Here is a 27,322-nt window from a genome sequence, read left to right as displayed (position 1 = left end):
GACCGCGAATCTCGGTTGAATATTGAGTATTTCAAGCCTTTTCACGACGAAGATGGAATTCTTTTTGGAGATGGACGTCGCGGCAAAGGACATGGTGTCCGACGTCTGGCGTCTGGTGAAGCCAGGGATCATTTGTCCAGTCAGGTCGGCAGCCTAACCGTCGGTAAGCTTGTGTTTGGATCCCGTTCTGCTCGATGTGGTAGATCACAAACAATTTGATATCGCACAAATTGATCTCAGCATCGTGCGTACGGTATTTTATATTCAGAAAATCCCAAAGTGTCTCTGTGTGGGCGTCCTATGCCACGAGAAACTCCAATCAGGCTCCTATGTCCTCTGCCTTCATGATTGAATGTCCACTTCGTCTGAACAACGAACACAACAATCGAGGACAGCTTTGCACTGAAAAATACAGCTATACTGGAGCTGAAAAAAAGAAGAAAAAAACGTGCTCAGGATGAGACTCGAGTACACGCATACTCTCCCGGATCCCAGCAGGTGAAACGCAAATTTTTGTGAAAAATGCGTGACGCCGACTGACCAGTAATTTCGCCTGACGTTCACCCTGGCGTCTTGGGCTAGATTTGCAAGGAAGACGAGCTAAGACAGCATAATGGTCGCTGATATCCAGGTACACAATTTCACAAGGACCTTGAATGGGGGTGGTGGACAGGAATAGGTCTATGGTAGATTGTGAGTGACTCGTGACTCTGGTAGGAGCGTTTACGTAATTCTGTAAGCCAAAACGGGCGAGGATGCGATGTACAGGGTGTGCAGAACCAGTTTGCGTGTTGCCAAAGTCAACATTCAGATCACCAATAAGCACAGTAGATGATTGACGACCTTGGCAAGCACACTCAACGTTCTCCTCGAAATCTTCCCAGTATGCAGCACGCATGTTGGGTGGTCGGTATGCGCATCCAACAAATATGCTCTGCTCGCCAGTGCCAAGCTCAAGCCATAGTTGTTCTAAGGTCTCACATTCCAAGTCCAATCTGCGACGTATTGCTAGCGACTTATGAAAGTAGACACACACACCTCCACCATGCAATCGGCGGTCTTTACGAAACAATGTATAGTTAGGAATTGAAATCTTGCCATCAGTTACTGAAGGTTTAAGCCAGGTCTCTGCAATTCCAAACAGATGTATGCCCCTTGAGGACATGAACTCCTTGACTTCAGCTACTTTAGTGCGCAAACTACACACGTTCAGAAACGCAATTGCTGCTGACAGATTCATGGGTGACGATTCAGTCCATAGCCTGTCCATCTCCAACAGACTCGTTGGCGACGGAATTGGAGCGATCATTGGATTCATTTTGGGGCTTCTTGGTGTCCTCAAACTTCCACTGCCTGGCGTACACTGGCTTGGGCCGGAATCGTCGGTGTTGAACAAAACCGCTGGTGCTAGAGTTTATAACAATCCGTGCAGATGACGAGTCTGCCTTCGAGAACACTATGGAACTGTAGACACGAACAGAAACACCAGCACTATCCGCTCTGCTCACAACGACGTTTTCCAGCTGCTCCACTGACATATCCTTCTTCAAATCTCCTATGAACAAGACACTCTTTCTCTCTTTTGGCTTTTTTCGATGTGATGACCTTCCACTGTGCACCATTGCAATCACTATCTTCGGACAAATCTTCAAACTTTTGAAGACGGGAAAGCGCATCACTTGCATCGCCAGCCGTGACCTGACCATGCTGGGTGTCGTGGGAATCCCTATTTGAATCCGTTTGAAAGTCGCCGATTGAACCAAGCGGGGTCTCAACCGACGCCAACGTACTAGAGGTCGTACGGTCTTTTCTGTTGTTGCTTCCACTCTGCTGTGCTGCTGTGTGCTTACGTTTCTTCTTCTTCTCGCCTGCACTGGCAATGGCGGCCGAGCTAGTTGATGTTGACTCAACCGAATGCAAAGTAGCATTGGTGATCATCAGCGTCAAATATTGTACTTGTTGAGTCAACAGGTCTATGCGAACCTTAAGCCTCTTCTCCCTGTCTTCCGCTGCACTTCGCTCAGCTTGGAACAATTCTACGAGCTGGGCAAGAGAAGTTTGAGAGCTGGACTCCGGCATTGCGCAAACAGTTGGATCAGGATCACCAAATTGGTCTTGGACATCTACGCTTATCAATCCTGAGCTCATTATTGCAAAGTCTAGCCACAATGGGCTCACCTTACCAAAAATACACCACTGAAAACCAGAGCAAAAAAACTCTCTACTGCACTCCAGGGTGATTTGTATGTAAAGTAAAGTAAAGTAAAGTAAAGTCGGCGGAATAGCGCGAGCTCCGGTGTGGGGAGCAAACCATTTCTTATATACCCAAAGTTATTTTAAATTGATATATATTATTCCATTTTGCCATTTTCTGACCATTTTTGTCGACTTTCAGCCATGATTTCGGGAGATAGTGTTAGGATTTTCAGGGAACAACATGCATGTATGCTTGCAAGAATTTTATTCACAAAACATCTTCTATCAAGTAAGGTTTAGTTCATTCAGGGCTGTCTCCGTATCTCACCAACTCATCCAGCTGCCAATAGTTGCCACGGAATAATGAATCTCACTCTGCACTTTCAGCGCTGCTGTCCTCGTCGCCACTTCGTCTGATGTTTTCAGTATGTTTTAGTCACTTCTTCACCTTCACCCTGTTTTTGACCTATTCAGCTAAATTTTATTGTTTCCACGCGTATAGCGTGAGGTTCTCGATCTATGATTTTTGCTGTAGCACTTATAAGTTGCTGCATTTTGACATTTTTCCATTATTCCCTGTACTTACCCATGATGAGAAGGGAACGAAAACGTTCGGTTACTAAATTGGCTTACTTGACTGTGTGGATTGCATCGGTGCTGACACCTTTTCTTTCAAAATTGATAAATTTCAATTAATTTTTATAATATACATGTGCAAGCAGGCCAATGATTATAGCTGCGCAAAATACATGTGTGACACTTGAATGCAGCTTAGTAAAATTACTTACAAATGTATAGCACGGTTAAACATTTTGTCAAACACACCAGGAGTAATATTGGTCAGGACAATGTCCTCAACATATCTGAGAGTGGCGACACAAAATATAGATTGAGTGCATCAGCATGCAGTAATACGCGACTTAATCGTTGTTGCAGGGGAAACTAAATACCGTACTAGCGTGATTTGCACCCCTGGGGGACTATTATTCAAAGTCCATCACAGATGGAGCAGTATTCCAGAGAGGGCACTATTCAAGAGAGGGCACTATTCAAGAGAGGACACTATTCAAGAGAGGACACTGTTCAAGAAACAGCGCTATTCAAGAGAGGGCACTATTCAAGAGAGGGCACTATGTCACGCGAAACTAAGCATCTATGAGCGACATCTACAGAACCTGCTGGGGAGTACACGTGCACTCGAGTCTCATCCTGAGCACGTCGCATCCCTTGCCCAGCTTCCGTGGCCAGGGCCTCCGCAAGCTGACGGACCAAGAGTGTGTCCAGCTGCGAGCAATGGGACACTGCTTTTTTTGCAGGAAGCCAGGCCACCTCGCTAAAGACTGTTTGAGGGTGGACAACGCTACCCAAACCCTGGTCGCCAGTAAGAAAGGGGGTGTGCTTACTAGCGACGAACCAAGCACCCACAGAAATGTAAGCCATCCTTGCCAAAGAAAAAAACTTACACTGAATACCAAACAGGGCAACTAATAACATTGTTGCCTCGGCAATGGCAACTTCCACACCGCGTCACATTCTGGTTAGTTTCTGGCTCAGCCAAAGCCATCTTGCCCATACAGATCAACATCTGCAGAACATATTGAAGAGGGAAGAGAACAGGGTTGGTCCATTTCCACTTTCAGTCGTCGGCGTCGGCATTATTGCTTCAAATCGCTATGCTCAAAATGTTTGGCAGCCATTAAGAGATAAAAGAGTGAGATTTACGTATTATTGATTGTTGAAAATAACAAGTAAAAAGGTGGCAAGGAGATAACAATTAAAAAAAATGCAATAAAATATTTCGTGTTCGTCAACGTCAGAGTCACTGTCAGCAAGTAGCGCTTTTTGTAGTTAGACCGCATTGTCACGTTAATAACTGGTCTCGTCATCGTCCTGTGGAGGTCGGCATTCTTTGTGACCGTGAGACTTAGCTTGTGGAAATTGTCGCTGCGTTCGCCTTCCCCTCGTTGGTCTTACCATAACCTTGAACCTTCCAAACTGGAAGGATATTGGTTTCCGCACTGGACATGTGTTAGAGCTAAGCCTCAGGTCGTTGCATTTCTCAGTAGCCTGCCAGTTTTGTGCCCTGTTATAGCACTTTCTAACTAATTATTATCTTGTTACAGTCGTGGATAGTTGCTTTATAACTCATTTCCACATGATTTCCTCTATTTTAATTTCATTTAGTGGCTCAGTATCCGAGCTAAATTTTCACACGTGATGAGCCGTCATGAACAATACGGCGAAACGTATGTCGTGTGAAACTACCTGTTATCGTAGTCAATTCATCCACAATAGTTTCATGCATGAAGAGTTCCATTAGATATTGGCGGCCGGTTTCGTTTAAATCGTTTTCGCAAAGCTTCCCCTTTCCATATCCCTGATATTGTTCACCCACCCCAGCTGGGTGGTGTGTTGCTCTGCTACTTCGAATTGTAGCTAAACAGCATTGACACGTTATTAACTGGTCTCATCATGGTCTTGTAACGGTCGGCATTCTTTGTTACTGTGGGACTTATGACAAGCAATAGACGAATCGTGCTTCTCATAACTAACATTATAACAATAAGAATGTCCAGTGGACCAGTCCGACATCAAATGCGTAGCGTTACTGCTGAGAAGTATGATTCATCCGTTGCTTGACATTTGTTAGAACATCCTGAAAATCAACCAGTGTAGTCAGATGATTGTTCTTTCAATTTTGTCACGTGCACGCATTGCTACTTGTTGCCCGTCACCAGCTCAGGATCAGCTCCCCCAGAAGCGGAAGGAGAATCTGAAGATTTCTCAACACTGAACGAAGACAGGCTGAACGAAAACACGGACTAAAAACTACTAGCGCCAAGACAAAACTGACACTACTAGATTTTGTTCGCAACATTTCAATAAAACCTTCTTGAAACGACGCTTCTTTTTCATTTGCCCCATTTTATCCAAACATAACATGGGATTCGAAACCACGCCATCGCCCTGCATGCATTCCCCCGATAAACTTCTCAGACATACACATGCTTCGAAGTTGCTTCACGTTATGATCTTGCAATCGAAAGCACTATTTGAATTAAAGCCAGCTGTCTTTGATGGTACAGTGCATGTACGGGATAGGGCGAGGCCCGACGATGCAAGACACAGATATCGAATTAAAACTGTGTGGACCCTAACACAACGTCTTTTGGGTAGCTACGGGAATGAGAGAACTTGAAAGCTCAGTGGCCTACGCTATACATTTTTGCCTAGCTCATCATGCATGTTATTAGAACTGATTGGCTACATTATTGTGTGGAAAAAGCGTTTCCGTTATGTTAGTAGACTCCTTAGCCATTATTAGTACTTGTATCCACGTGTCATACACAACGGTATTCCACATTCATCGCATACTGTTTCTCTTTGTTCAGTTTCTTTCCCGTCTTTCCGCTCTGTATTCACTCTTTCTTTTCCTTTCCAAGATCTTTTTTCGTTTGGTGTTGTTCAGCAACTGCTCTCAACTGGTGGCGGTGTAATGTTGTGACTTTGTACACATGTTACATGCACATCATTACTCATAAAGATCAAGATCCGTCCTTCTCTCTCACGCATGTTTCCTCTTTTCCTTTCCTGCATTTTTCTACCTTGGCATGCACAACGGTTTTCCTCATTCAGCGCATAATTTTTCTCTTTGTACAGTTTCTTTCCCGTTCTCTTTGTACAAAAGCATAGCGATGTTATAATTTTTTATTTCTCCTATGCGCTTCGCTTAATCTTCTCTGTCAAAAAAGCACAGCGATGTTTTTTTTTCAGGTGTGCAGGAATGGACTCAGATGGAGAGCCAAGGTTCAATTTATACAAAAGAGAAAGACTAGAACCTTCCAAGTTGGAAGGCTGTTGAAGTTCGCATCCTAGATGTGCTAGAGCTGTTAGCCAGTTAGTTGTAGAACGTCAGTACCGTCGGTCAGTGTTGTGCAATGTTATCGCATGAGCTGATAGTTTAGTAACTGGTGGTGTTAGTGGACAGTATAGCGTAACTTGTAGTTCCTTGGTCTTTCTCTTTTGTATAGATGTTTTTTTTCATTTGTCCTATTCTTTCAATACATAACATGGCCGGGATGGGATTCAAACCGGGATTCAAACCGGGATTCAAACCGGGATTCAAACCGGCACTATTGCCTTGCATTCATTCCCCCGATACACTTCACATACATACACATTCTTCCAAGTTTCTTCACGTTATGATCTTGCATTTGAAAGCGCTATTTGAATCACGTGACCAGCTGTATTTGATGGTATGGTACGGGACATGTACAGGATAGCGCCAGGCATGCCGACATCGGCACAAACAAATAAACAAACAAATACGGAACGAGAGAGCTTGGAAGCTAAGGGCCCTGCGCTATGCTTTGTTGCCTAGCTCATCGTGCATGTTGTTAGAACTGATGGAAATGCTTTTCCTTTGATTAGCTACATCATTGTATTGCAAAAACGTTTCAATCAGATACTGAAGTAACGTCTTCTGCATAGCTATGGGACCGGCGCTGACTCTGCCGATCACGGGCGTTCTGGAGTCGACGGGATGTCTGTCCTGACGTTTCCTGGGACCGGCGCTGACTCTGCCGATCACGGGCGTTCTTCTTCTTCTTATTATTATACTGACGGCAACTAACATCCATTCTGATTGCATTTACTCGTCTCCCTACTTCGTATTTCTTTCCAGAAAATCTCCCCATACAGCAGGGAGTCGTTTACATAATATGACTCCCTGCTATACATCTACATGACTGTATATACGTTATAATTATTATACTATCGGCCTACATGCGATTTCCGGGCTGGTCGACAGGCGGCCCAGCCAGCCTGCTATTGGGATCTCGGCCTCGCACACAAGTTACTGCACTGAATGCATTCCCCCGATACACTTCGCATATATACTCATTCTCTTGATGGTACCGTACTCTTGATGGTACGGGACAGGTACGGGATAGCGCCAGGCATATCGATGGCACAAACAAACAAAAATATTGTGGCCAGCTGTCTTTGCTGGTACCGTACAGTACGGGACAGATACGGGATAGCGCCAGGCGTGACACAAACAAACAAACACACAAACAAACACCAAATTAAAGCTGTGTGGACCCTGGCTAGCGCCAGACGTTACTGAAGTAATGTCTTTTGCATGGCTACGGGAATTAAAGCTGTGTAAACCCTGGCTAGCACCAGCCATTACTCAAGTACTTTCTTTTGCCTAGATGATTTTTGCGCATGCGCACAAATACCTTAACACCGAAGGCGCATGCTCTATTCCCAACAAACTCTCACGCGCTCATTTTTCTCCGAAGTCCACTGTTCCTGATTTCAGGACTTGCTGTGTCCGCATTGGCAGTGGATTTCTTTCTCACAGTGAACTAGGAACTGACGGAGACATTGGTGAAAACACACAATACGGAAACAGTGTCAGTGTAATGATTGATACCTTCAGATGCTAATTTCTAATTTGATATGCACTTTTCGGCTATTAGTGCCATAATTACCTTGGCTGTTACCAATAGTACATAACCCCCCAGAGTGTGCAATGCCTGATCCAGCTCTGCATAGGGTCTTGGTCGAGGGTAATCAGATCTTCTGATGGCATGCGTACACTCCACACCAGCGCAAGGCCGGTCTCCGGGCAGAGCATCGTTGTTTTTGAGAATACCCGCGATTCCCCGGGTTCCCGTCAGATGTGTACGATATTATGACGCTACGATCCGATTACGCTCGACCAAGATCCTATGCAGAGCTGGATCATGTATCGCACACTCTGGGGGGTTATGTACTCTTGCTCTTACTTATCTTTCGGCATCTTCGGTAATCCTGACTACCATACACTTATAATTTTTACACAAAGATACTTTCGGCAACTTTACGTCTAAGTCCGTGTATCACATTGGCAGCTTTGGCATAAGTCCATACTCACAAACTATCGCCAGCCCATGTATTGTGGGGACTGCCCTATTAGAATATGAACGAGAGAGCTTGGAAGCTCAGGGCCCTCCGCTATGCTTTTTTGCCTTGATGACCTAGACAAAAAAAGCATAGGGATGTTAAAAATTCTTTAAAAAATTCCTTTTTTTAAGACATAACCTGGGATTCGAACCCGCACTATCGCGCGCCCTGCATGCATCCCCGATACACTTCGCATACATACTAATTCTTCCAAGTTGCTTCACGTTATGATCTTGCATTTGAAAGCCCTATTTGAATATGCATTGTGGCCAGCTGTCTTTGATGGTACGGTACGGTACGGGATAGGTACGGGACAGGTACGATCGAAGGTAATACGATACCGTCTACCACCTTGATGACGGCAAAAAAGCATAGGGATGTTATAATTTTTTCAATTCTCCTATTTTTTTTTAGGCATATCCTGGGATTCGTACCCGCACTATCGCTCTTCATGCATTCCCCCATACACTTCGCATTCATACCCATTCTTCCAAGTTGCTTCACGTTATGATCTTGCATTTGAAAGCCCTATTTGAATAGTGTGGCCAGCTGTATGTGGCCAGCTGTGTTTGATGGTACGGTACGGTACAGGACAGATACGGGATAGCGCCAGGCGTGACACGAGCACACAAACAAACACACAAATACCAAAATAAAGCTGTGTGGACCCTGGCTAGCGCCAGACGTTACTGAAGTAACGTCTTCTGCATAGCTACGGGAATAAATACTAATAACAGTAATAATAATACTCACTGGTTTGAGGGAAAGACACAAACAGGATACAAGCATAGTAAGAAAAATGTGCTATTTTTCTTACTATGCTTGTATCCTCGCTGTTCCACTCCAAGTGTATAAATCCTATTGTAGTTTCATCATTCTCTTTAGTCACGAATTCCATTGATAATTCTGACAAGAAAACGTTCTGGAATACATTATTCGTCCCCATGGTCGTGATATGAGTGCGCATTTACTTATATTCATTGCATTATTAAAAAATTTAAATTTTCACCGCTCACGTCCGCACAAAGCCCTTGGGTACAAAAAAAATCTCTCCAAATCTCTCCAAACCAAACTTCAAATTCCTTTCCAAATTTTCGCCCAAGAGGGCATCTTCAGGGATATGTGGGCAATTTTCTCCTTACTCCAAACTCTTAGCGGCATACATGTGTATCGGGAAAGCCTTCCTTACGAGATCTCCAATCTCTTTTAAACTGTCACCAGCAAATCCTATACAGTCACAGGATTTGGTTTCTGGCTAAAGGATGTCGCTAAACAACCTATGTAAATTGATGAAAATTAATGGGTTTCATGGGGGTGTTTGGAACTGTTTTCCATGCATCTCTGTAGGAAAATCCAAATTTCAAGCCGATCGGCCAAATTTCGGGGTGAAACTTCCACTGTAGTACAGGTAAAAGCACTAGATATGCCAACCTGTGGCAGTGCTCCCCAATCAGTCGCAGCCATATATTCATGGTATCTGTGTACTTATTCAGCATACTAAGCATTTATACCCGTAGCTATGCAAAATATGTTACTTCAGTAACGTCTGGCGCTAGCCAGGGTCTACACAGCTTTAATTTAGTGTTAGTTTGTTTGTTTGTGCCATCGGCATGCCTGGCGCTATCCCGTACCTGTCCCGTACCGTACCATCAAGGACAGCATCGTGCATGCCTGGCGCTACCCCGTACCTGTCCCATTCCGTACCATCAAAGACAGCTTTTTTTATTTTTTTTACTATGTTCACATAACCAGCTCGAAAAGAATAAGGAAAGACAATGGTACGGAGACTAGGACAAACTGACAACTAATGAGCAGGCGCTGTGCCGAGATGCAGCAGTGATGGTGGGGCATTTATGACTGCCAGCTGGCCACAATATTCAAATAGGGCTTTCAAATGCAAGATCACAACGTGAAGCAACTTGGAAGAATGAGTATGTATGCTAAGTGTATCAGGGGAATGCATGCCAGGCGACAGTGCGGGTTCGAATCCTAGTGTATGTCTTAAAAAAATAGGAGAAATGAAACATTTATAACGTCTCTATGCTTTTTTTGCCTGGGTCATCAAGTTGGTAGACGGTGTCGTATTACTATTACTCTCGAATGCAAAAGAGAAAGTTGACTCTCGCTAGGCGAAAAAGCATAGCGTAGGACCCTGAGCTTCCAAGCTCTCTCGATAATTACTTTCCCTGCCAGTTCTATCATCATATGGATCAGTTAGAACACTGTACTCAAAGTAGATAATGCAGAACACTCAAATCCTATATAATGGGATCCAACAAAGAATTGACATGTCCTCTCTCAAACTGCCCTGTAAGTCAAGTAATAATACCGGCACTCACGGTTGAAAACTTCTGAAGAGAACCTACTGATACTGCCCTAACACCTTACGGTACCATTTAGGCACACAACTTATCACGGGCGGAAACATGGCCATGATTATTGGAAATTGTTCCAGAAATCCTATATATAGGATTTGACAGTTTAAGAGATATGAGACATCTCAACTACGACACCACTGATCTTTCTGTTACTATTCCGAAATGATACTTGATAAGCAGACACATGCAAGCAGTCATAAAATTCATTCACCACAAAATGGCTTCTGGCCGCAATTTGGATTGGAATTGTACAAAGTTTGCAGCGAAGAAACGCCACTTGCATTTGAGACAGTGACGAGATTTTTCAATATTTCCGATATCGGTATAATAATTATACTTTAGTTTTTTTTGGTTTATAAAACCAAACAAGAGTGGCCACACACGGTCGAGTGCAATCTATCATTATTATTATTATTATCAAATTTTTGATAGGGCAATCCCACAGGCCTAAGGCCTTCTTACAGGGTATCCTAGAAATGAAAGTACTGAATTACGGAATAGGTGCAGTGAAGAGCATCAGCGGACTGCAGCGGGGAGTGCATTCCAACGGTCGGAACCGATGAAAGAAATTGAAAAGAGACCGAAACGAGTTTTAGCTTTTGGTCGAGTGACAGACGCATCATCACCTACCAGTATCGCTAGAGTCCTCATCTTGGCACCTTGACAAGAACAGCTTTACCAGTCTCTTCTACAGCAGGCTTTCTACCTTCACTAGAGAAAAAGGAGAAGCTTCCAACGCAACAGGCCTCTGTATAATGATGTCTGTTTCCTGTATGTCAACCCTATACTTCTACGTCCCTTCACGAAGTGGAAGCGTATCGGGATGCCTACATGTATGTGCGCGTGTGGCGACAAAAACTTCCAAGTCACGAAGTGAAGCAAAAAAGGGGCTTCTCGTACTATGTAAGACTTAGTATAGTGGTTAGGTAGAAACGGGCTTCCCGTACCACAATTTAGGGGTTTTGGTTGGTTTTTATTTCACTTCGCACATTCAAACGGGATGACGACCCAATAAAATGACGGCGAAGGCTTAGCCTAGAAGTTGCTATGGAAGAACATAGTAAAAGCTATGGAAGCACATAGTAAGAGAATAGGATACTAATAACTGCGGGTAAACGGGGGGAGAGAGAGAATACGATGTATCTGTGATACTACGTGCGGGTTACTGAACTGCACGGGGAGGGAGAGCAGAGCAATCAGCAGCAACTCGAACTACTCCCTACAGGCGTATGGTACACATGCATGCTTAAACTCAGGTAGCCGGGTAATTGTGCGGACCTCACCAGGGAGAGCGTTCCACAGCAGAGCACCAGCAACAGAAAATCTCCGCTGACCGCGGCGGGTACGGTTTGCCTGGCTTAGTAGGCCATTTGACTGCTGATGGCGGGTAGGGGTGCCTTGTGCCGGGGTCAGAAGCTGGGCGAGCACAGGGCTGGTGCGGGCGTTGATGCACCGCCAGATGGTGATCAATATTTTCTGCCTGTAGAGCTCGCTGACACGGTACAGGGAGTGAGCAGTGAGCAGCGGCTGCATGGCTGTCCGGGGCGGGTTGCCATCGATACAGCGGATGGCTCTGTTTTGCGTGGTTTGCAGTCGTTTCAGTTGACCCTCTCGCATTGCGGCTGAAAAACAGCAGGAGCCATAAAGCAGGTCGGGCATTATGACCGCCTTCACATACACCTGACGAGAGCGTCTTGATAGGCTTCGGCGTGCCCGCCACAAGGCGCCAATTTTCTTGGCAACCTTGGTGACCACATAGTTTACATGGGTGTCCCAATCTAGGCGATTGTCAAGGTGAACGCCGAGGTAGCGCGCAGAAGACGCTGAGGGGAGGAGACAGTCGCCGCTTTTGACTGTTACTTCCTGTACATGCTGCTGGGGAGAGATAGTCAGAACCTGGCTCTTGGTGGCGTTCAAGATAAGGCCTCGGGACTTCAGCCAACCGGCCAGAGCAGTTGCCGCTGTGGTGAGGGTTCTGGACGCTTCCGCCGCTGAGGCCTGGGAGTCGTACAGGGCTATGTCGTCTGCAAATTGTACACTTGGCACAGGCGAGGAAACCAAAGGGACATCGCGTGTGTATATACTGAAGAGGACAGGGCCGAGAACAGAGCCTTGGGGCACTCCGCAGGTGCAAGCCAGAGCAGGGCTGGTTGAAGGCGAGATGAGGATCTGCTGCTTGCGGCCGGACAAGTAGTCGACGAACCAACTAAGGGCTTTTCCAGAAATTCCAACCGCAAGGAGGTCTTGAATTAACTTGTCGTGGTGCACTTTATCAAAAGCCTTCGACATGTCTAATAGGCACAGCCCTGTGGTCTTGCCACTGTCTCTCGCCTTCTGCAGATTATCAGTCAGCACACAGAGGGCGTCTTCCGTGGAACATTTCTTGCGGAAGGCAAATTGTGTTTCGGGTAATGCCTGGGTCAAGTCCAAATGACGAACTAACTGGTGTTGCACTACCCTCTCCAGCAACTTGGACACTATTGGGAGAAGGGATACAGGCCTATAGTTGGTGGGGACTGATGGGTCACCGGCCTTGTACAGTGGCACGACAGACGCCAATTTAAATGCGGATGGAATGGTTCCAGTCCTCAGCGAGGTGCAGAACAGCACAGCAAGAGAATATGAAAGCAAGTCAGCACACTGCTGTAGCAGAGAGCCCGGTATGCCGTCACTACCTGTGGCTTTCCGCGCATCCAACTTCTCAAGGAGATGTCGGACGTCAGCAGGAGTCACAGGATCAAGTTCGGTCAAGGAGACAGGTCCAGCGGGACCGTGCGGGGTACAGAGTTGTTCAGGACGGTTGGGATCGGTGACAATGGAGTGAAACGTGTCGGCCACCTCGCTGATGCTACAACTAGGATCTTGGCGGCGACGTGAACGCCCAGTGACTGCATTTAGAATGGCCCAAGACTTCCTAGGGTTGGCCACATTTTCTTCGCACTGACGGGAGAAGTACTCGTTTCGCTTGCGCCGATACGCGTTCCGAGCAGTGCTACGTGCTTGTTTAAACTCTGCATACAGTGTGCCGTTTGTCCTATCCTTCCGCCAACGGCTGTGCAGCCGCCGTTTACGCTGTTCGAGCTGGTGCAGCTCTCTGTCAGACCAGGGAGGTATCGCCCTCCGGGAAGGCTTAGAGTTGTGCAGCGGGGCATGCTTGTCCAAAACGTACAGGAACTTAGTGTGCCACTCTTTCCACATGTGATTTACATCATTGTGATCCGAAAAATCATGTAGAGAAGCCTCAAGGATATCTTGCCGAAAAGAGTTGTCAACGCCACGTATATTCCTGGTCAGCCGCGACGTCGTGGATGACGCGGGTGGAACGTCAACGGCAAGCTGAATAAAGGCTTCCACAGCGCTGTGGTCACTAATATCAGTGGGCACAACCGTTGCTAGGGACACTAGCGCCGGGTTGGTCAATATGAGATCGATCATCGTGCCTTCAGGGCACTGTGGAGTTTCACGGGTCGGCTGCATGACGATGTTCTGGAGGCCAAACGCAGCACAGAGGTCGGTGAGGTGTTTGTGCTGGGGTGCCGGATGGGCTGGGTCCATATTTACATTAAAGTCTCCAACTAGGGTCACGGAAGAAGACTGCACAGCTGCTCGTACAATATCTGCTTCCAAATCTGCCCAGTAAGACACTGGCTCCCCCGGTGGCCGGTACACGCAACCAACCAGGTGTCGACCTGGTTTTCCGTTTATTTCTACCCAGACTGTTTCTGTAGATTCAGAATGCAGATCTGGGCGGGATCGAACTGGGAGATCTTGACGGTAGTAGAAGCAGACTCCGCCACCCAAGCGTTGAGTGCGGTCTTTTCGAATCAGATTGTACCCGGCAATACTGAGCTCTCCGTCTGTAATCTCGGGATCTAGCCATGTCTCTGATAGACCCAAGATGTCGTACTGACGCGTGCGGATGAGGCTGGCAATCTCTGGCAGTTTGTATCTTAAACTACATGCATTGAGCGTGGCTATTTTGATGCCAGACTGAGTCGGCGTAGATGCATGGGGTATAAAAGGTGGTGCATGAGGATTGAGAGGGAGAGTCATAGTAGGGGCTAAAATGTTGATGCAGATAGATACAGACAAATGCGGAATAAGCCAATGAGACAAACAATGCAAGGCGCGCAACCTCTAACAACTTACAAGCTGTCCCTTCGCCTGCTCCCGAGCTTTCGCTGGGGCATACTCATCCGAAGCCTTGTGACGAGTTGACGAATGGCTTTGCTCTCCTCACTCTCAGTCACCTGGACTCCTTGCTTTGTAGCCGGAGTAATAACACGTGCTGGGAACGTGTGTTTCCCACGAGCCAGCTTGAAGCCTTGGTCATCGGGTGATGGGTGACCAGCTTTGCCTCTACTCATCGGGAACGCGGGTGTGGATGAAGATGTGGGGGCAGTCGCCTCGGTTCGAGCACTCGTGCAGGGAGTGTGAACTCCCAACGCATTGGCGTACGTCCAAGGTTGTGGTGCATCAGGGACATGATCCTGTGCCTCCTTGTTCACACTGCCTTCTTGTTGCTGTTTTGCTGGTGTTGGTAGCGCTGCCACTTCTTGGTTTTCCTGCCCCTGCCCAAGTGGTTCTTGGGGTGGTCCAAGCTCGCTTGTTGACGTTGCAGCTCCCGGACTGGGCTTGGTGCCCTGCTGCGAGATCGCCCTGCAGTCCCTCGCCACGTGGCCGGGGGTGCTACATTTCCAGCACGTGGGGGTCTGCCCTTTGTGCCAAACTCGCAGTTTGTACCGGCCTACGGTGATGGAGCTGGGGACAGCGATTGTGGGTACCATGGTGTAGTATACGATACCTGTACTGAAGGTGCAGCCCTCAACCGTCTTTTTCTCGTTTTTCGCGGGCCCCAAGAGTGTCCCAAAACGACTCAGTGAAGACGCAATGGCCGACAGCGCCATGTCCTCCGGAACTCCAAACACATGCACCGTTTCAGCAGTGCCGGTTCGTTTCCGGCATGCGTATGCGAAATGAAATAAACAGGCTCCCGGATCCCCTGTACCTGTACACCAAATGAGGTTTAGAGCGGACATTCCGAGTTGCACTCGTCTGGCCATGTACCTCGCAATGCAGGGTTGCGCGGCAATGTGAGATTTGGGGTGCGCCAAAGGATCCGTTCTCGGTAGAGTTGGTACCCTTTCCTTATAAGTTTCTCTTCTTGGAACTGTGTATGTATGTATGTATGTATGTATGTATGTATGTATGTATGTATGAATGTATGTATGTATGTATGTATGTATGTATGTATGTATGTATGTATGTATGTATGTATGTATGTATGTATGTATGTATGTATGTATACTGGTATGTATGTTTATTGCATGTTACGTGAGGGTTGCCTGTACTGCAGCCTGACTGTCTACTGCATATCTAGCCTGCCTACTGATGCTGAACCTAATTTAAACATTGATCTTGATCCTGCAATGCCGTACAATTCGGTATAGGCTATAGTATAATACTAGAATTACACACAAGGGAATGGTCTCAAACTGCGGAGAGTGCTCAATGCAAGCCAGGCAGAGCTTCATCACACACAAGCGGAAAAACCGTCAGAGATCAAATTCCATTACACAGTGTTTCACCGTTCAAGCAACGGATCATCAGATGGATGATCAAACAAAGCATGATACACTCTCTCAAACTGCCCTGTAAGTCAAGTAATAATACTGGCACTCACGGTTGAAAACTTCTGAAGAGAACCTACTGATACTGCCCTAACACCTTACGGTACCATTTAGGCACACAACTTATCACGGGCGGAAACATGGCCATGATTATTGGAAATTGTTCCAGAAATCCTATATATAGGATTTGACAGTTTAAGAGATAAGAGACATCTCAACTACGACACCACTGATCTTTCTGTTACTATTCCGAAATGATACTTGATAAGCAGACACATGCAAGCAGTCATAAAATTCATTCACCACAAAATGGCTTCTGGCCGCAATTTGGATTGGAATTGTACAAAGTTTGCAGCGAAGAAACGCCACTTGCATTTGAGACAGTGACGAGATTTTTCAATATTTCCGATATCGGTATAATAATTATACTTTAGTTTTTTTGGTTTATAAAACCAAACAAGAGTGGCCACACACGGTCGAGTGCAATCTATCATTATTATTATTATTATCAAATTTTTGATAGGGCAATCCCACAGGCCTAAGGCCTTCTTACAGGGTATCCTAGAAATGAAAGTACTGAATTACGGAATAGGTGCAGTGAAGAGCATCAGCGGACTGCAGCGGGGAGTGCATTCCAACGGTCGGAACCGATGAAAGAAACTGAAAAGAGACCGAAACGAGTTTTAGCTTTTGGTCGAGTGACAGACGCATCATCACCTACCAGTATCGCTAGAGTCCTCATCTTGGCACCTTGACAAGAACAGCTTTACCAGTCTCTTCTACAGCAGGCTTTCTACCTTCACTAGAGAAAAAGGAGAAGCTTCCAACGCAACAGACCTCTGTTTAATGATGTCTGTTTCCTGTATGTCAACCCTATAGGCTATACTTCTACATCCCTTCACGAAGTGGAAGCGTATCGGGATGCCTACATGTATGTGCGCGTGTGGCGACAAAAACTTCCAAGTCACGAAGTGAAGCATAAAAGGGGCTTCTCGTACTATGTAAGACTTAGTATAGTGGTCAGGTAGAAACGGGCTTCCCGTACCACAATTAAGGGGTTCGTTTCCGGCATGCGTATGCGAAACGAAATAAACAGGCTCCCGGATCCCCTGTACCTGTACACCAAATGAGGTTTAGAGCGGACATTCCGAGTTGCACTCGTCTGGCCATGTACCTCGCAATGCAGGGTTGCGCGGCAATGTGAGATTTGGGGTGCGCCAAAGGATCCGTTCTCGGTAGAGTTGGTACCCTTTCCTTATAAGTTTCTCTTCTTGGAACTGTGTATGTATGTATGTATGTATGTATGTATGTATGGCGACGGCAGATTCTTGGCCTTGCCTATTTCCACCATGTATTCTCCCAATACCCCTCCTTGTTGTCTCACTTCCAGCTACCCTCTTCCCAAAGCAGTCGTCACCCTTCATCCATAATTCTTCCTAAAGCTGGCACCTTCTTTCGTAAATCAACCCTTTTTTCTTTGAGTGTTGCGTGGAATAAACTTCCTGAAGATATTCGTTCACTCTCTACAACAGCGAAATTTAGTATTGCTGTTCGTCGGTATCATTCGCAATTTATGTTTTCTTTGAAAGGTATTCCTGACTTTTGTGTCTAGGCTAACCACATCTATGATCGTTTCAATAGTTTGTGTATATGTCAGTTATAGTAGTCCGCAATGCTGCTTTTCTAATTCTCATTATGATTAGCATGCAATGTACTACCCGAAGTACTGAATTTACTTCTTCTGTACTCTATATTCTAATGTATCTTCTACCTCTTGTATTGTATTGTATTGTATTGTATTTATTTAAAAGGATTCTCCAAAAGCAAATGGATGCTTATCACGGAAGTCTCCCACATAAATATCGCAAGAAAAATGGGGAAATGGGGGAGAGGAGAGTGGAAGATGAAGCATGGGAAGAAGCGAAACGAGTACCTAAATATCGAGGTATAAAAGCAGGAAAGAAATCGACGAGGGAAGAAATCACCTCAGCAGATAATAGCGGGACATTTAGATGAAAAAAACCCAGCAAGGATTAATTTCAAGGAAAAAAAAATTCTCAAACGGAAAAGTTCGGAATTCCAGTCAGAGAATATCTATGCTGTGAGTAATGAACCTTTAGAGCAATGCGAAAATTGACAGAGGACTGAACGCAGCGGATGTGTTCTGGAAGTTTGTTCCATTCCACAGATAAACTGAAGAGAGGGGATTTAAGGAAATGGGCGCCAGAACGAGGTAAAACTATAGAGGACGGGTGACGACAACTAAGGGATACATTGAATTTGAAACGAATTAGCAAAGACGGAAACTGGTAAAAGACATGATGAAAATACAGCAAGGACAGAATCTGACGACGCCACTTCAGGGATGACCAGTCACAAGTACGATTAAGAATCTGCTTCGGGGTTTCCCACTCAGGAGGGTGCCGGGTCTTACAAAGCAGATATGAACGAGCAGCAACGGCTTGCAGTCGGTCTAACGTAAGCGAATCTGAATGAGATACGGCGAATGACCAGACAGGGACTGCGTATTCTAACAGTGGTCGTACGTAACACTTGTAGAGCAAATTCACGGTTGAAGCAGAAAGGAAATGGGCCATATGGCGCAACAGAAAAACACGACTGCGAAACTTATGGGTGAAAGATTTTATATGGTCAGAAAAATTTAGTGAAGGAGTGATAGTCACGCCGAGATGACAGTGGCTATCACCTTTCTGAATAGGCACACCGTTCATTGTCAAGGGGGATGACGGGCCGGGGGCTAATGCATATTTCTGAAAGGGTAGGTGGACGCATTTACTGGTGTGAAACGTCATGGCAGTAGCTGATGACCATTGACAACACTTATCAATGTCAGTCTGGAGCAATGCATGATGGATAGGAAGTGAGGTGTTTGCTGGAGAAACAAGAATTAAATTAGAGTCATCAGCAAAAAGGGATAGGGTACTAGAAGCAGGGGCATCAGGAAAGGAGTTGATGCACAGGTTAAAAAGAAGCGGGCCGAGATGGGAACCTTGGGGTACGCCAGCGGTGATGGGCAAAGGGTCAGAAAGAGTTTGGCCAATGCGAACGCAAATACTACGATCACTGATGAAGTCCTTCACCCAAGAACAGGCAGAAAGAGAACACCAACCTGAAACAGATTGAATAACTAAATGATGACTAACTCTGTCAAAGGCCTTAGAAAAATCAAGGAACAGCTGGTCACAAGAAGACTTAGAGTCAAATGCACGCGAAACAATTGAGGTAAGCTGTACCAATTGGTCAACTGTTGACCTCTTTCGACAAAAGCCAAACTGGCTGGAACTGATAATTTTATGGCTCTCAACAAACGAGTAAAACTGACGGCTAATCATAGACTCATACAATTTGGCAACTGCATTTAACAGCGATATAGGACGGTAATTGACTGGGTGAGAAGGATTACCTTTTCCCTTGAACACAGGTACAACAACGGCAGATTTCCACTCCCTGGGCTGAGTACTGGACAGCAAGCAGCGGTTGAAAAGGGCGGAAAGAGACTGTGACGTGACCTCAGCTGTTTCACGGAGGATGCGATTGTTCAGCAGTCCAGCGGTTTTACGTTGAATGGGAAGTCTGGATAGCGTGTCAAATACGGACTGCACAGAGAATGGTTGTATGGAGAACTTCACAGTGGACGTGGGTGTTAAAATACCAGCTGAGTGCAGGTCAGGTGTTAGCAGTGGCGCCTGGCTGTAGCTCGCAAACACTTTGGCTAGGAGATTCGTCTTTTCCGTATTATTCGTGGCTGGGTATGCTTGGTTGTCATGGTAGAGGTCAGGGATAACCGGAGACGGGCGATTCACATTACAAAGGATCTTTGCTTTGCGCCACCATGTACGGGTTCCATGATGCTGAGCCATGTCTCTCGCCATCCTCTCGTGATAATGGCGTTTCGCCTTCCGGAGCAAGGAAGTAAGACAGTTACGTGAGAGTCTATACGCTATCCAACTATCTGTAGATCCGAGACGTTTGGCCTTCTTCATACTTTCTCATTTTCCATACTTACTTAGGAGACTCCCTTCGATAGGCATCTATTTGCCTCTGGAGGATCCGTGAAATAAAAATCAATCAATCAAATCAAAAAAAAATCAAAAAATGTATGTATGTATGTATGTACATGTATGTATGTATGTATACGGTGAAAGTTGGCACCGAGATCCCGAGTTCGAGTACTCTGATTTTCTCCGTTCGAATATTCGAGTATTCTTCATCTCCTAAAAATTGCACACCAAGGGCCTTAAAATCGCATGATACAACCCTGATTGAACCGAGAAGCAGTCATTTTTCTTGGGTATATTGGTTGGTGGGTCATTTGGGCTCTCTCTACTCGCGAACAAATGTTCACCACACAGTCTGCACATCAATATCTGCCGACTGCTGCTCTAAAACTGCAGATTTCTGTGGAAAATGCATGTACCATGTATGAACGAGTACTCTGATTTATTCCGAGTACGATTATTTTTGAAAAAACCGAGCGAGTACTCGAGTATTCGGTATAATTGTTTCACCCCTAATGTATACTGGTATGTATGTTTATTGCATGTTACGTGAGGGTTGCCTGTACTGCAGCCTGCCTATCTACTGCCTGTCTAGCCTGCCTACTGATGCTGAACCTAATTTAAACATTGATCTTGATCCTGCAATGCCGTACAATTCGGTATAGGCTATAGTATAATACTAGAATTACACACAAGGGAATGGTCTCAAACTGCGGAGAGTGCTCAATGCAAGCCAGGCAGAGCTTCATCACACACAAGCGGAAAAACCGTCAGAGATCAAATTCCATTACACAGTGTTTCACCGTTCAAGCAACGGATCATCAGATGGATGATCAAACAAAGTATGATACACTGGTTATATACTCAGAAGGTGTGAACTCCGTCACTATGGAGTGTGAAAATTATCATTATGTCGGGAACCGGATGTGACAAGTCCATTTTTCATGATGCATTGTACAGAGTGCCTAGGTGCTAGATGAGGGTGATGATATTGCGGGGTGTGACCAGCCCATTTTTCATGATGCATTGCACAGAGTGCCTAGGGAAAGGTGATAGCGCAGAGTGGTGCCATGCCAGGTAACAGATATACATGTAGAGGCGCTACCAAGGCCATGGAATAATCACTGTCCTTATGTGATGGGCACAAAATTTGATAGGACATACTTGCTTTCGTGCCTGCATTTTGACACAATCTCATTTCGCTTGTTTAGCCTAGTGCGGGCGTCGGTTTCGAGGATGTGATACTTCTCGGTAGTGCAGAGGCCACATCTCTTGGACGTGTTATCGAACGAGGTGGCCCTGTCGCGGATCTTCCAGTCAATGACGTACTGTCTGTTGTCCCGCTTCACGCAAGTGAACTGTCGTTCCCTGAGGAAGACCAACCGGCACCGGCAGCGGGCAGTCGTCCCAAGAAGAGAAATCGTGACCGCAGGGTTATCTGGTTCAACCCGCCATATAGTGCGAGTGTGGCCACAGGCATCGGTGCACGGTTCCTGAGCCTCATCCGAAAGCATTTCGCTAAGGGCAGCAAGATGCACAAATTATTCAACAGGAACACTGTGAAGATCGCATATAGCTGCATGCCGAATATGGCCCGACTCATTAAGGCCCACAACAAGAGAGTGTTGCACCCACCAACACCGGACAAGGACTGCAACTGCAGGATCAAGAACTCGTGTCCACTCGAAGGAAAGTGCCAGGCGGACAACGTCATGTACCAGGCCGTGGTGTCGGACGACACCCGTAACGCCAAGGTCTATACCAGCATGTCTGCGCCGCCTTTCAAAGCTCGCTACTCCAACCATTTGACTACGCTCAGGCATGACCGCTATGAGAATTCCACCGAGTTGTCAAAGCATGTTTGGTCGATGAAGCGGGACAACAGAAAAAGGGGAGGGGCAAGGTACGAACCCTGGGGAACACCACAATTAAGCATATATTGAGAAGAGTGAGTTCCATCCAGCTTCACATTTAGTTTACGGTCAAGCAAGTAGGACCCAAACCAGGCGTGTGCCTCTGGTGCCATGAATGCATTCATGTGGCGCAGGAGCGTAGGATGATGTACTTTATCAAACGCTTTCTGGAAGTCGAGAAATGCACAGTCAAATCTCTGGCCTCTTTCAGAGAGACGGGCAATCTGATGGGTCAAAAGAATGAGTTGATCCGTAGCTGATCGTTGTGGAACGTAAGCAAATTGACTGGGCGAAATTATGCAATTACGGTAAAGAAAGCTGTTCAGGTGATGGGCTATGCGGGATTCGAAGAGGCGGCTGATGGGATGGAGCAGGGAAATTGGACGGTAGTTCGTGGGCAAAGAAGCACTTCCTTTACCCTTAAAAAGAGGAATAACCGTTGCTGATTTCCATGCAGTGGGAAATTGTGATGTGGATAGACTGGAGTTGAACAAGTAAGACAAGGACTCGCATACTAAATCAGCCATGGACCGGAGTACTGGAATAATATAATTACTTGAAGTCGATTTTCGAGACGAAAGATGTGTAAGGTCATAGTGTACTTGACCTGGTGAAAATGTTGGCATCTGGAACCGAGGAGTGGTAGTGTCAAGGGAGGAATCTAAACAAGGGAATTGATTTGCTTCTTGCGGTAGCGTACACTGATTGGCGAAATGCTGTGCAAGAAGGTTCACCTTTTCCAATTGCGTGTTAGTCCGACGATCGCCATCTTGTAAATCTGGTATCAATGGTTTACGAGTTGAAATGTTGCAAAAGTCCTTAACTCTCCTCCACCACACATATCCACCTTTCGTGCAACCCTTCGAGATACTGGCAGCGTTGCGATAAAGAAAGGCAGATCTGGCAGCACGGATTTTCTTACGATAAATATTCCTGGATACACAGTACGCTGCCTTTGCTTCAGTTGATTGTGGATTTCGCAAATAAGCATGGTACAGTCTATTCTGTCGCCGCTGAAATTGACGCAGGTCAGGTGTGTACCATGTCTGATTTCGCTGATCACGCTTACGCACCCAGGTTGATGACCTTTCAACTAAATCTAGGCAATGGGATTCCCATGCTTTCCAAGAAGCATCAACAGTTTCACATCCATAGAGGCGCTCAAGGAATGGTTCCCTTTCCATCAGGAAACGAAGCCTATTAAAGACAATTGTTCGATGCAGTAGAGTGGTCCGTTGTGGTGTTGGTGCACGTAGTGTAAGAGAAACGATAACGGGGCAGTGGTCTCACAGGGGTGGGAGAGTGGTGGTAGACGAGATGATATCTGGAATATTGGTTGCTACGATGTCAAGTAGAGGAGTGCAACCACTGCGCATATTGGGGCGTGCACCATCCTTATTGATAACCGTGAATCCATATTGCACAAATGCCAGTTGCAGTGCTCTACCACTACTGTCAGTGACGTCAGAGTCCTTCCATGCATAATTTCTTGCATTGAAATCACCTAATATTACACAGTTGTGGTCATCGAATACATGAGAGAGCTCGTTAAATAAATTCGTAATTGCACCAATTGGTTGTCGTGGAGGTCTGTACCAAACAGATACAAACCGAGGTCTACCAGGAAGCTTTACCTCAACTAATAGCATTTCACAGCTGTTATTCCCAGGCTGTTCTCGAACACTGCAGGTATATTGTTCCTTGACAAATAGCGCCACTCCACCCCCACCAAGTTGGGACCATGGCAGGGATGTGTTGGCGCGGTCAAAACGGTACAATGTGTAACCAGGAATCGCAATAGCCGCATCTGGTATATTGGGCTTTGTTGTTGTTGTTGTATACTTTATTTATAGTGGAAATCAAAACAGGCAAAATGCCTAATAACATTGGACCCACTGTGAATAACATGTTAAAGGATATTGTGGAAAAAAAAAAAGTAGATACAAGAGAAAAAGAGAAAGGAAAAATGACGGAAGGTTGGTTGCAACGAACAGATATCAATCCAGTAAGCATTGGAAAACCTATGTCGCTGATAATATATACTGCAAGGCTTGAGATTTAAAATCCAAATACCTATTTGAACATTTTGCTGCTGGTGGCAATCTATTCCACATAATGGCTCCAGCGTGCGTTAGGCGCTTAGCAGAACGAGCAGTGCTAGCAGGTGGGACCACAAGCAAGTTGCTTTGGCCTCCCCGAGTGCGAGTTGAGGGCACGACAGCAAAAAAGGACTCAAACAGGGTGCTACATGCATCATGCAAACATCGCCAGATGAAACAAAACATATTCAAGTGCACAGAAACCTGTAGATCACATACATGCATTCGATTTAGCAGGGGAGCAGTACTGGTCCACGGTGGCGACTTGCAGACTGCCCGAGCGGCACGTTTGAACAGCCTATGTAGCCGTTGTTCCTGGGCAACTGTCAAATACGGGTAGTAACTAATAGAAGCATACAAAAATTCAGGCAAAACGATAGATCTGAAGTAGGTGAGTCGGCATGGATACGGCAGCGAGGAAGCATGTCGCAGCAGGACAGCAATTTTGCCGGCAACACGACGAGCAACATGGTCCACCATTGTGGTCCAACTCATGTCCGAGTCAAAATGCAGGCCAAGGTATTTGGCAGATGTGACTACTGGTAGGACTTGTGAATTGCATACAACATTGATGTCGAGGGCTGCAGCTCTATGGTGTGGTATGGCGAGTATCTGCGTCTTGGTCTCGTTAAGGATCAGTCCACGTTTCTTCAACCAAGTGGCCAGGTACTGAACTGCTGCAGTGAGGCGCTGGGAGACAACTTCTGGCTGTGAACTGCTCGCACGCAGCGAGATGTCATCAGCAAACTGAATAGTGGTGACGTCATGAGGGGCAAGGTCGCCGGCAATATCCCTCACATACAGAACGAAGAGCAAAGGTCCGAGAACTGACCCTTGAGGAACCCCTGACTGGCTGTCATAAGTTGTACTTCTGGTTTTTCCTGTCTCCACGTATTGCCGGCGATACATCAAGTAGTCTGAAAACCATTGCAAAGCAGTGCTAGTGAGACCCAGTTCAAAGAGGTCCTCAACCAGAATGCTATGCTTTACCTTGTCGAAGGCTTTAGACATGTCGACAAATGCTACTCCTGTGTGCTGCCCAGCGGCTTGTGCTTCATTGATGTTCTCTACAGCTAGCGCTAAGGCATCTGCTGTGGAATGCTGGTGTCTGTAACCAAACTGACTAGTAGGCAAGAAATTGTTCGTGTTGAGGTACTGCAGAAGCTGCTTATGAACAATACGCTCAAGCACTTTCGACACTATCGGCAATAGGGAGACTGGTCGGTAATTCTTGGGTTGGCTGGGGTCTCCAGCCTTGAACAGAGGCCGTATCTTACCCACCTTCATTGCCGCAGGAAACTGTCCTTCTCTCAATGACTTATTAAATAGTAGCGTGAGTGACGGTGCCAGGATGTCAGCATGCATCTGGAGGAGACTTGCTGGAATATCATCACTCCCAGTGGCTTTTCTGGTGTCCAACTGTTCCAACATTTTCCGAGTAGTTGCAATGGAGACTGGCAAGAATTCCGAGAAGTGCACCGCAGGTGGAGGCCCAAGGGGTAGGCGTAGCTGTGCAGGGCGAGCTGGATCTTCCACAACTTTCGAAAAAGTGTCTCGAATCGCATCCACCGTGCACTGTGGATCCCTGTACGTCGACTGTTTGCCTGTCAACTCCTTGATTATTTTCCAAGTCTCTCTGGCATTTCCAGTACATTGCTGAAATTTGGAGTTGTAGAATTCCTGTTTCCGGGTCCTGTTGTAGCTAGTTGCCGCACGTCTGGCTGTACTAAATTCATCATAAGTCTCCTGTGTCTTAGCAGAGAGCCACTTTCGGTGCAACCTATTCCGCTTGTGTAGTAAGTACAACAATTGCCGGTCAATCCATGGCACTGAAGGCTTCTTCGTTCTGTGATTACTTTGAAGTGGGGCATGGACATCCAAAACCTCAATAAACCGGCTAGACCACTCGGTCCACATGGCGCTTGGGTTGCCGGTAATACTACACAAGTTCTTCTGGGTTAAGTCACGCCGGAAGTGATCGTGGTTTATCCGGTGATAGTTGCGGTATAAACGTGTGGTGTCAGATCCACGAGGCACAATGAGGTGAAAGTCACTGGCCACGGCAGCATGGTCACTGAAAGCGACCGGGATGATCTTCGCTGTAGTGGAAGGATCAAAATTGTTCAGTATCAAATCGAGGGTGCTGTCTTGTCCTGTTGAGCTAAATCGCGTAGACTTGTTGACACCGTGATGCAGAGCATAGCTGTTCAGCAAGTCAGATAAGTAGTGATACTGAGGGTCCCTGGCACTTAGGTCAATATTCACATTAAAGTCACCACAAACGATAGCATTTGGCTGTGGCCTTAGAGCAGCGCAAAGATGTTCGTCTAGCTTGTCCCAGTAACCCACAGGTTCAGATGGAGGGCGGTAGATCGTTCCAACAAGACAACTGCGGGGTTTGCAAGCGACTTCACACCAGCAACTTTCCACACCATCAGTTGTTATGTCGTCTCTTGGTTTTACCGGAAGACATGACTTCCAGTATATGCAAACTCCTCCTCCTACTCGACCACTACGGTCTCTGCGTGTTACACTATATCCAGTCAGGGCTATTTCTTGGTCCGAAACAGTGGCGTCGAGCCAGGTTTCGTTGACACAGACTATATCCGGGGCGTTGAGTTGTTGTGTGAGCAGTAGGATGTCATTGAGTTTGTTACGCAGGCTCCTGATGTTGAGAAATAGAACGCGAAGTGCACTTGGGTGGGTAGGAGAAGGTAGTGGAACTGACGGACTAAATGAGTCAGCAAGGGGGTTAAGTGAAGACATGGCTGTTCTTGTAAAAGTGGGTTGGAGTCTGGCAGTTGGGTTTGACTCTGTCATAGATTATGTAAAAGAAGATCAAATCAGTACTCAAAGGTTATCCCACGGATTGTAACATTCGCCAGGCTGCTGTCTGCATCCTCTTGTGAATCTGCATTTCCAACTGGCAGTTCATTACTTTCAGAAAATCCTTCAGTGCTGTGCAGTGCAGTCCTGGACTGTGCTGGGAAGGTGTGTTTCCCAGAAGCCAGGGTGAAGCCCTCAGCGTCAGGTGACTGGTGAGCTGTCTTTCCTCTGCAGAATTTGTTCATATCCTGCATTGGGGTTCTGCTCGGACTGGTGGTCTCATTGCGAGCCTGCTGCAACAGTTCCGAT

General features: G+C 46.2%; 1 protein-coding gene across 1 annotated transcript in view; it reads right to left on the bottom strand.

The window, feature by feature from the left end:
- LOC135820245 (uncharacterized) overlaps nucleotides 1–11,291 on the bottom strand; it is a 107,506-nt gene extending 96,215 nt beyond the window's left edge. Inside the window, exons 1-3 of the mRNA XM_065333562.1 lie at nucleotides 11,157–11,291; nucleotides 3,660–3,781; nucleotides 2,985–3,059 (exon numbers count right to left, since the gene is read on the bottom strand). Coding sequence (XP_065189634.1) covers nucleotides 2,985–3,059; nucleotides 3,660–3,781; nucleotides 11,157–11,177 — 218 coding nt within the window. The 5' untranslated portion in view covers nucleotides 11,178–11,291. The remainder of the gene's footprint in view (nucleotides 1–2,984; nucleotides 3,060–3,659; nucleotides 3,782–11,156) is intronic.
- Between the last annotated feature and the right edge of the window lie 16,031 nt (nucleotides 11,292–27,322).

The sequence above is a fragment of the Sycon ciliatum genome, chromosome 6 (genome assembly GCF_964019385.1).
Source record: "Sycon ciliatum chromosome 6, ocSycCili1.1, whole genome shotgun sequence".
NCBI classification, from domain to species: Eukaryota; Metazoa; Porifera; class Calcarea; order Leucosolenida; family Sycettidae; genus Sycon; species Sycon ciliatum.
Note: the sequence above shows the minus strand (reverse complement) of the source record. Positions and strands in the feature narration are given on the sequence as shown.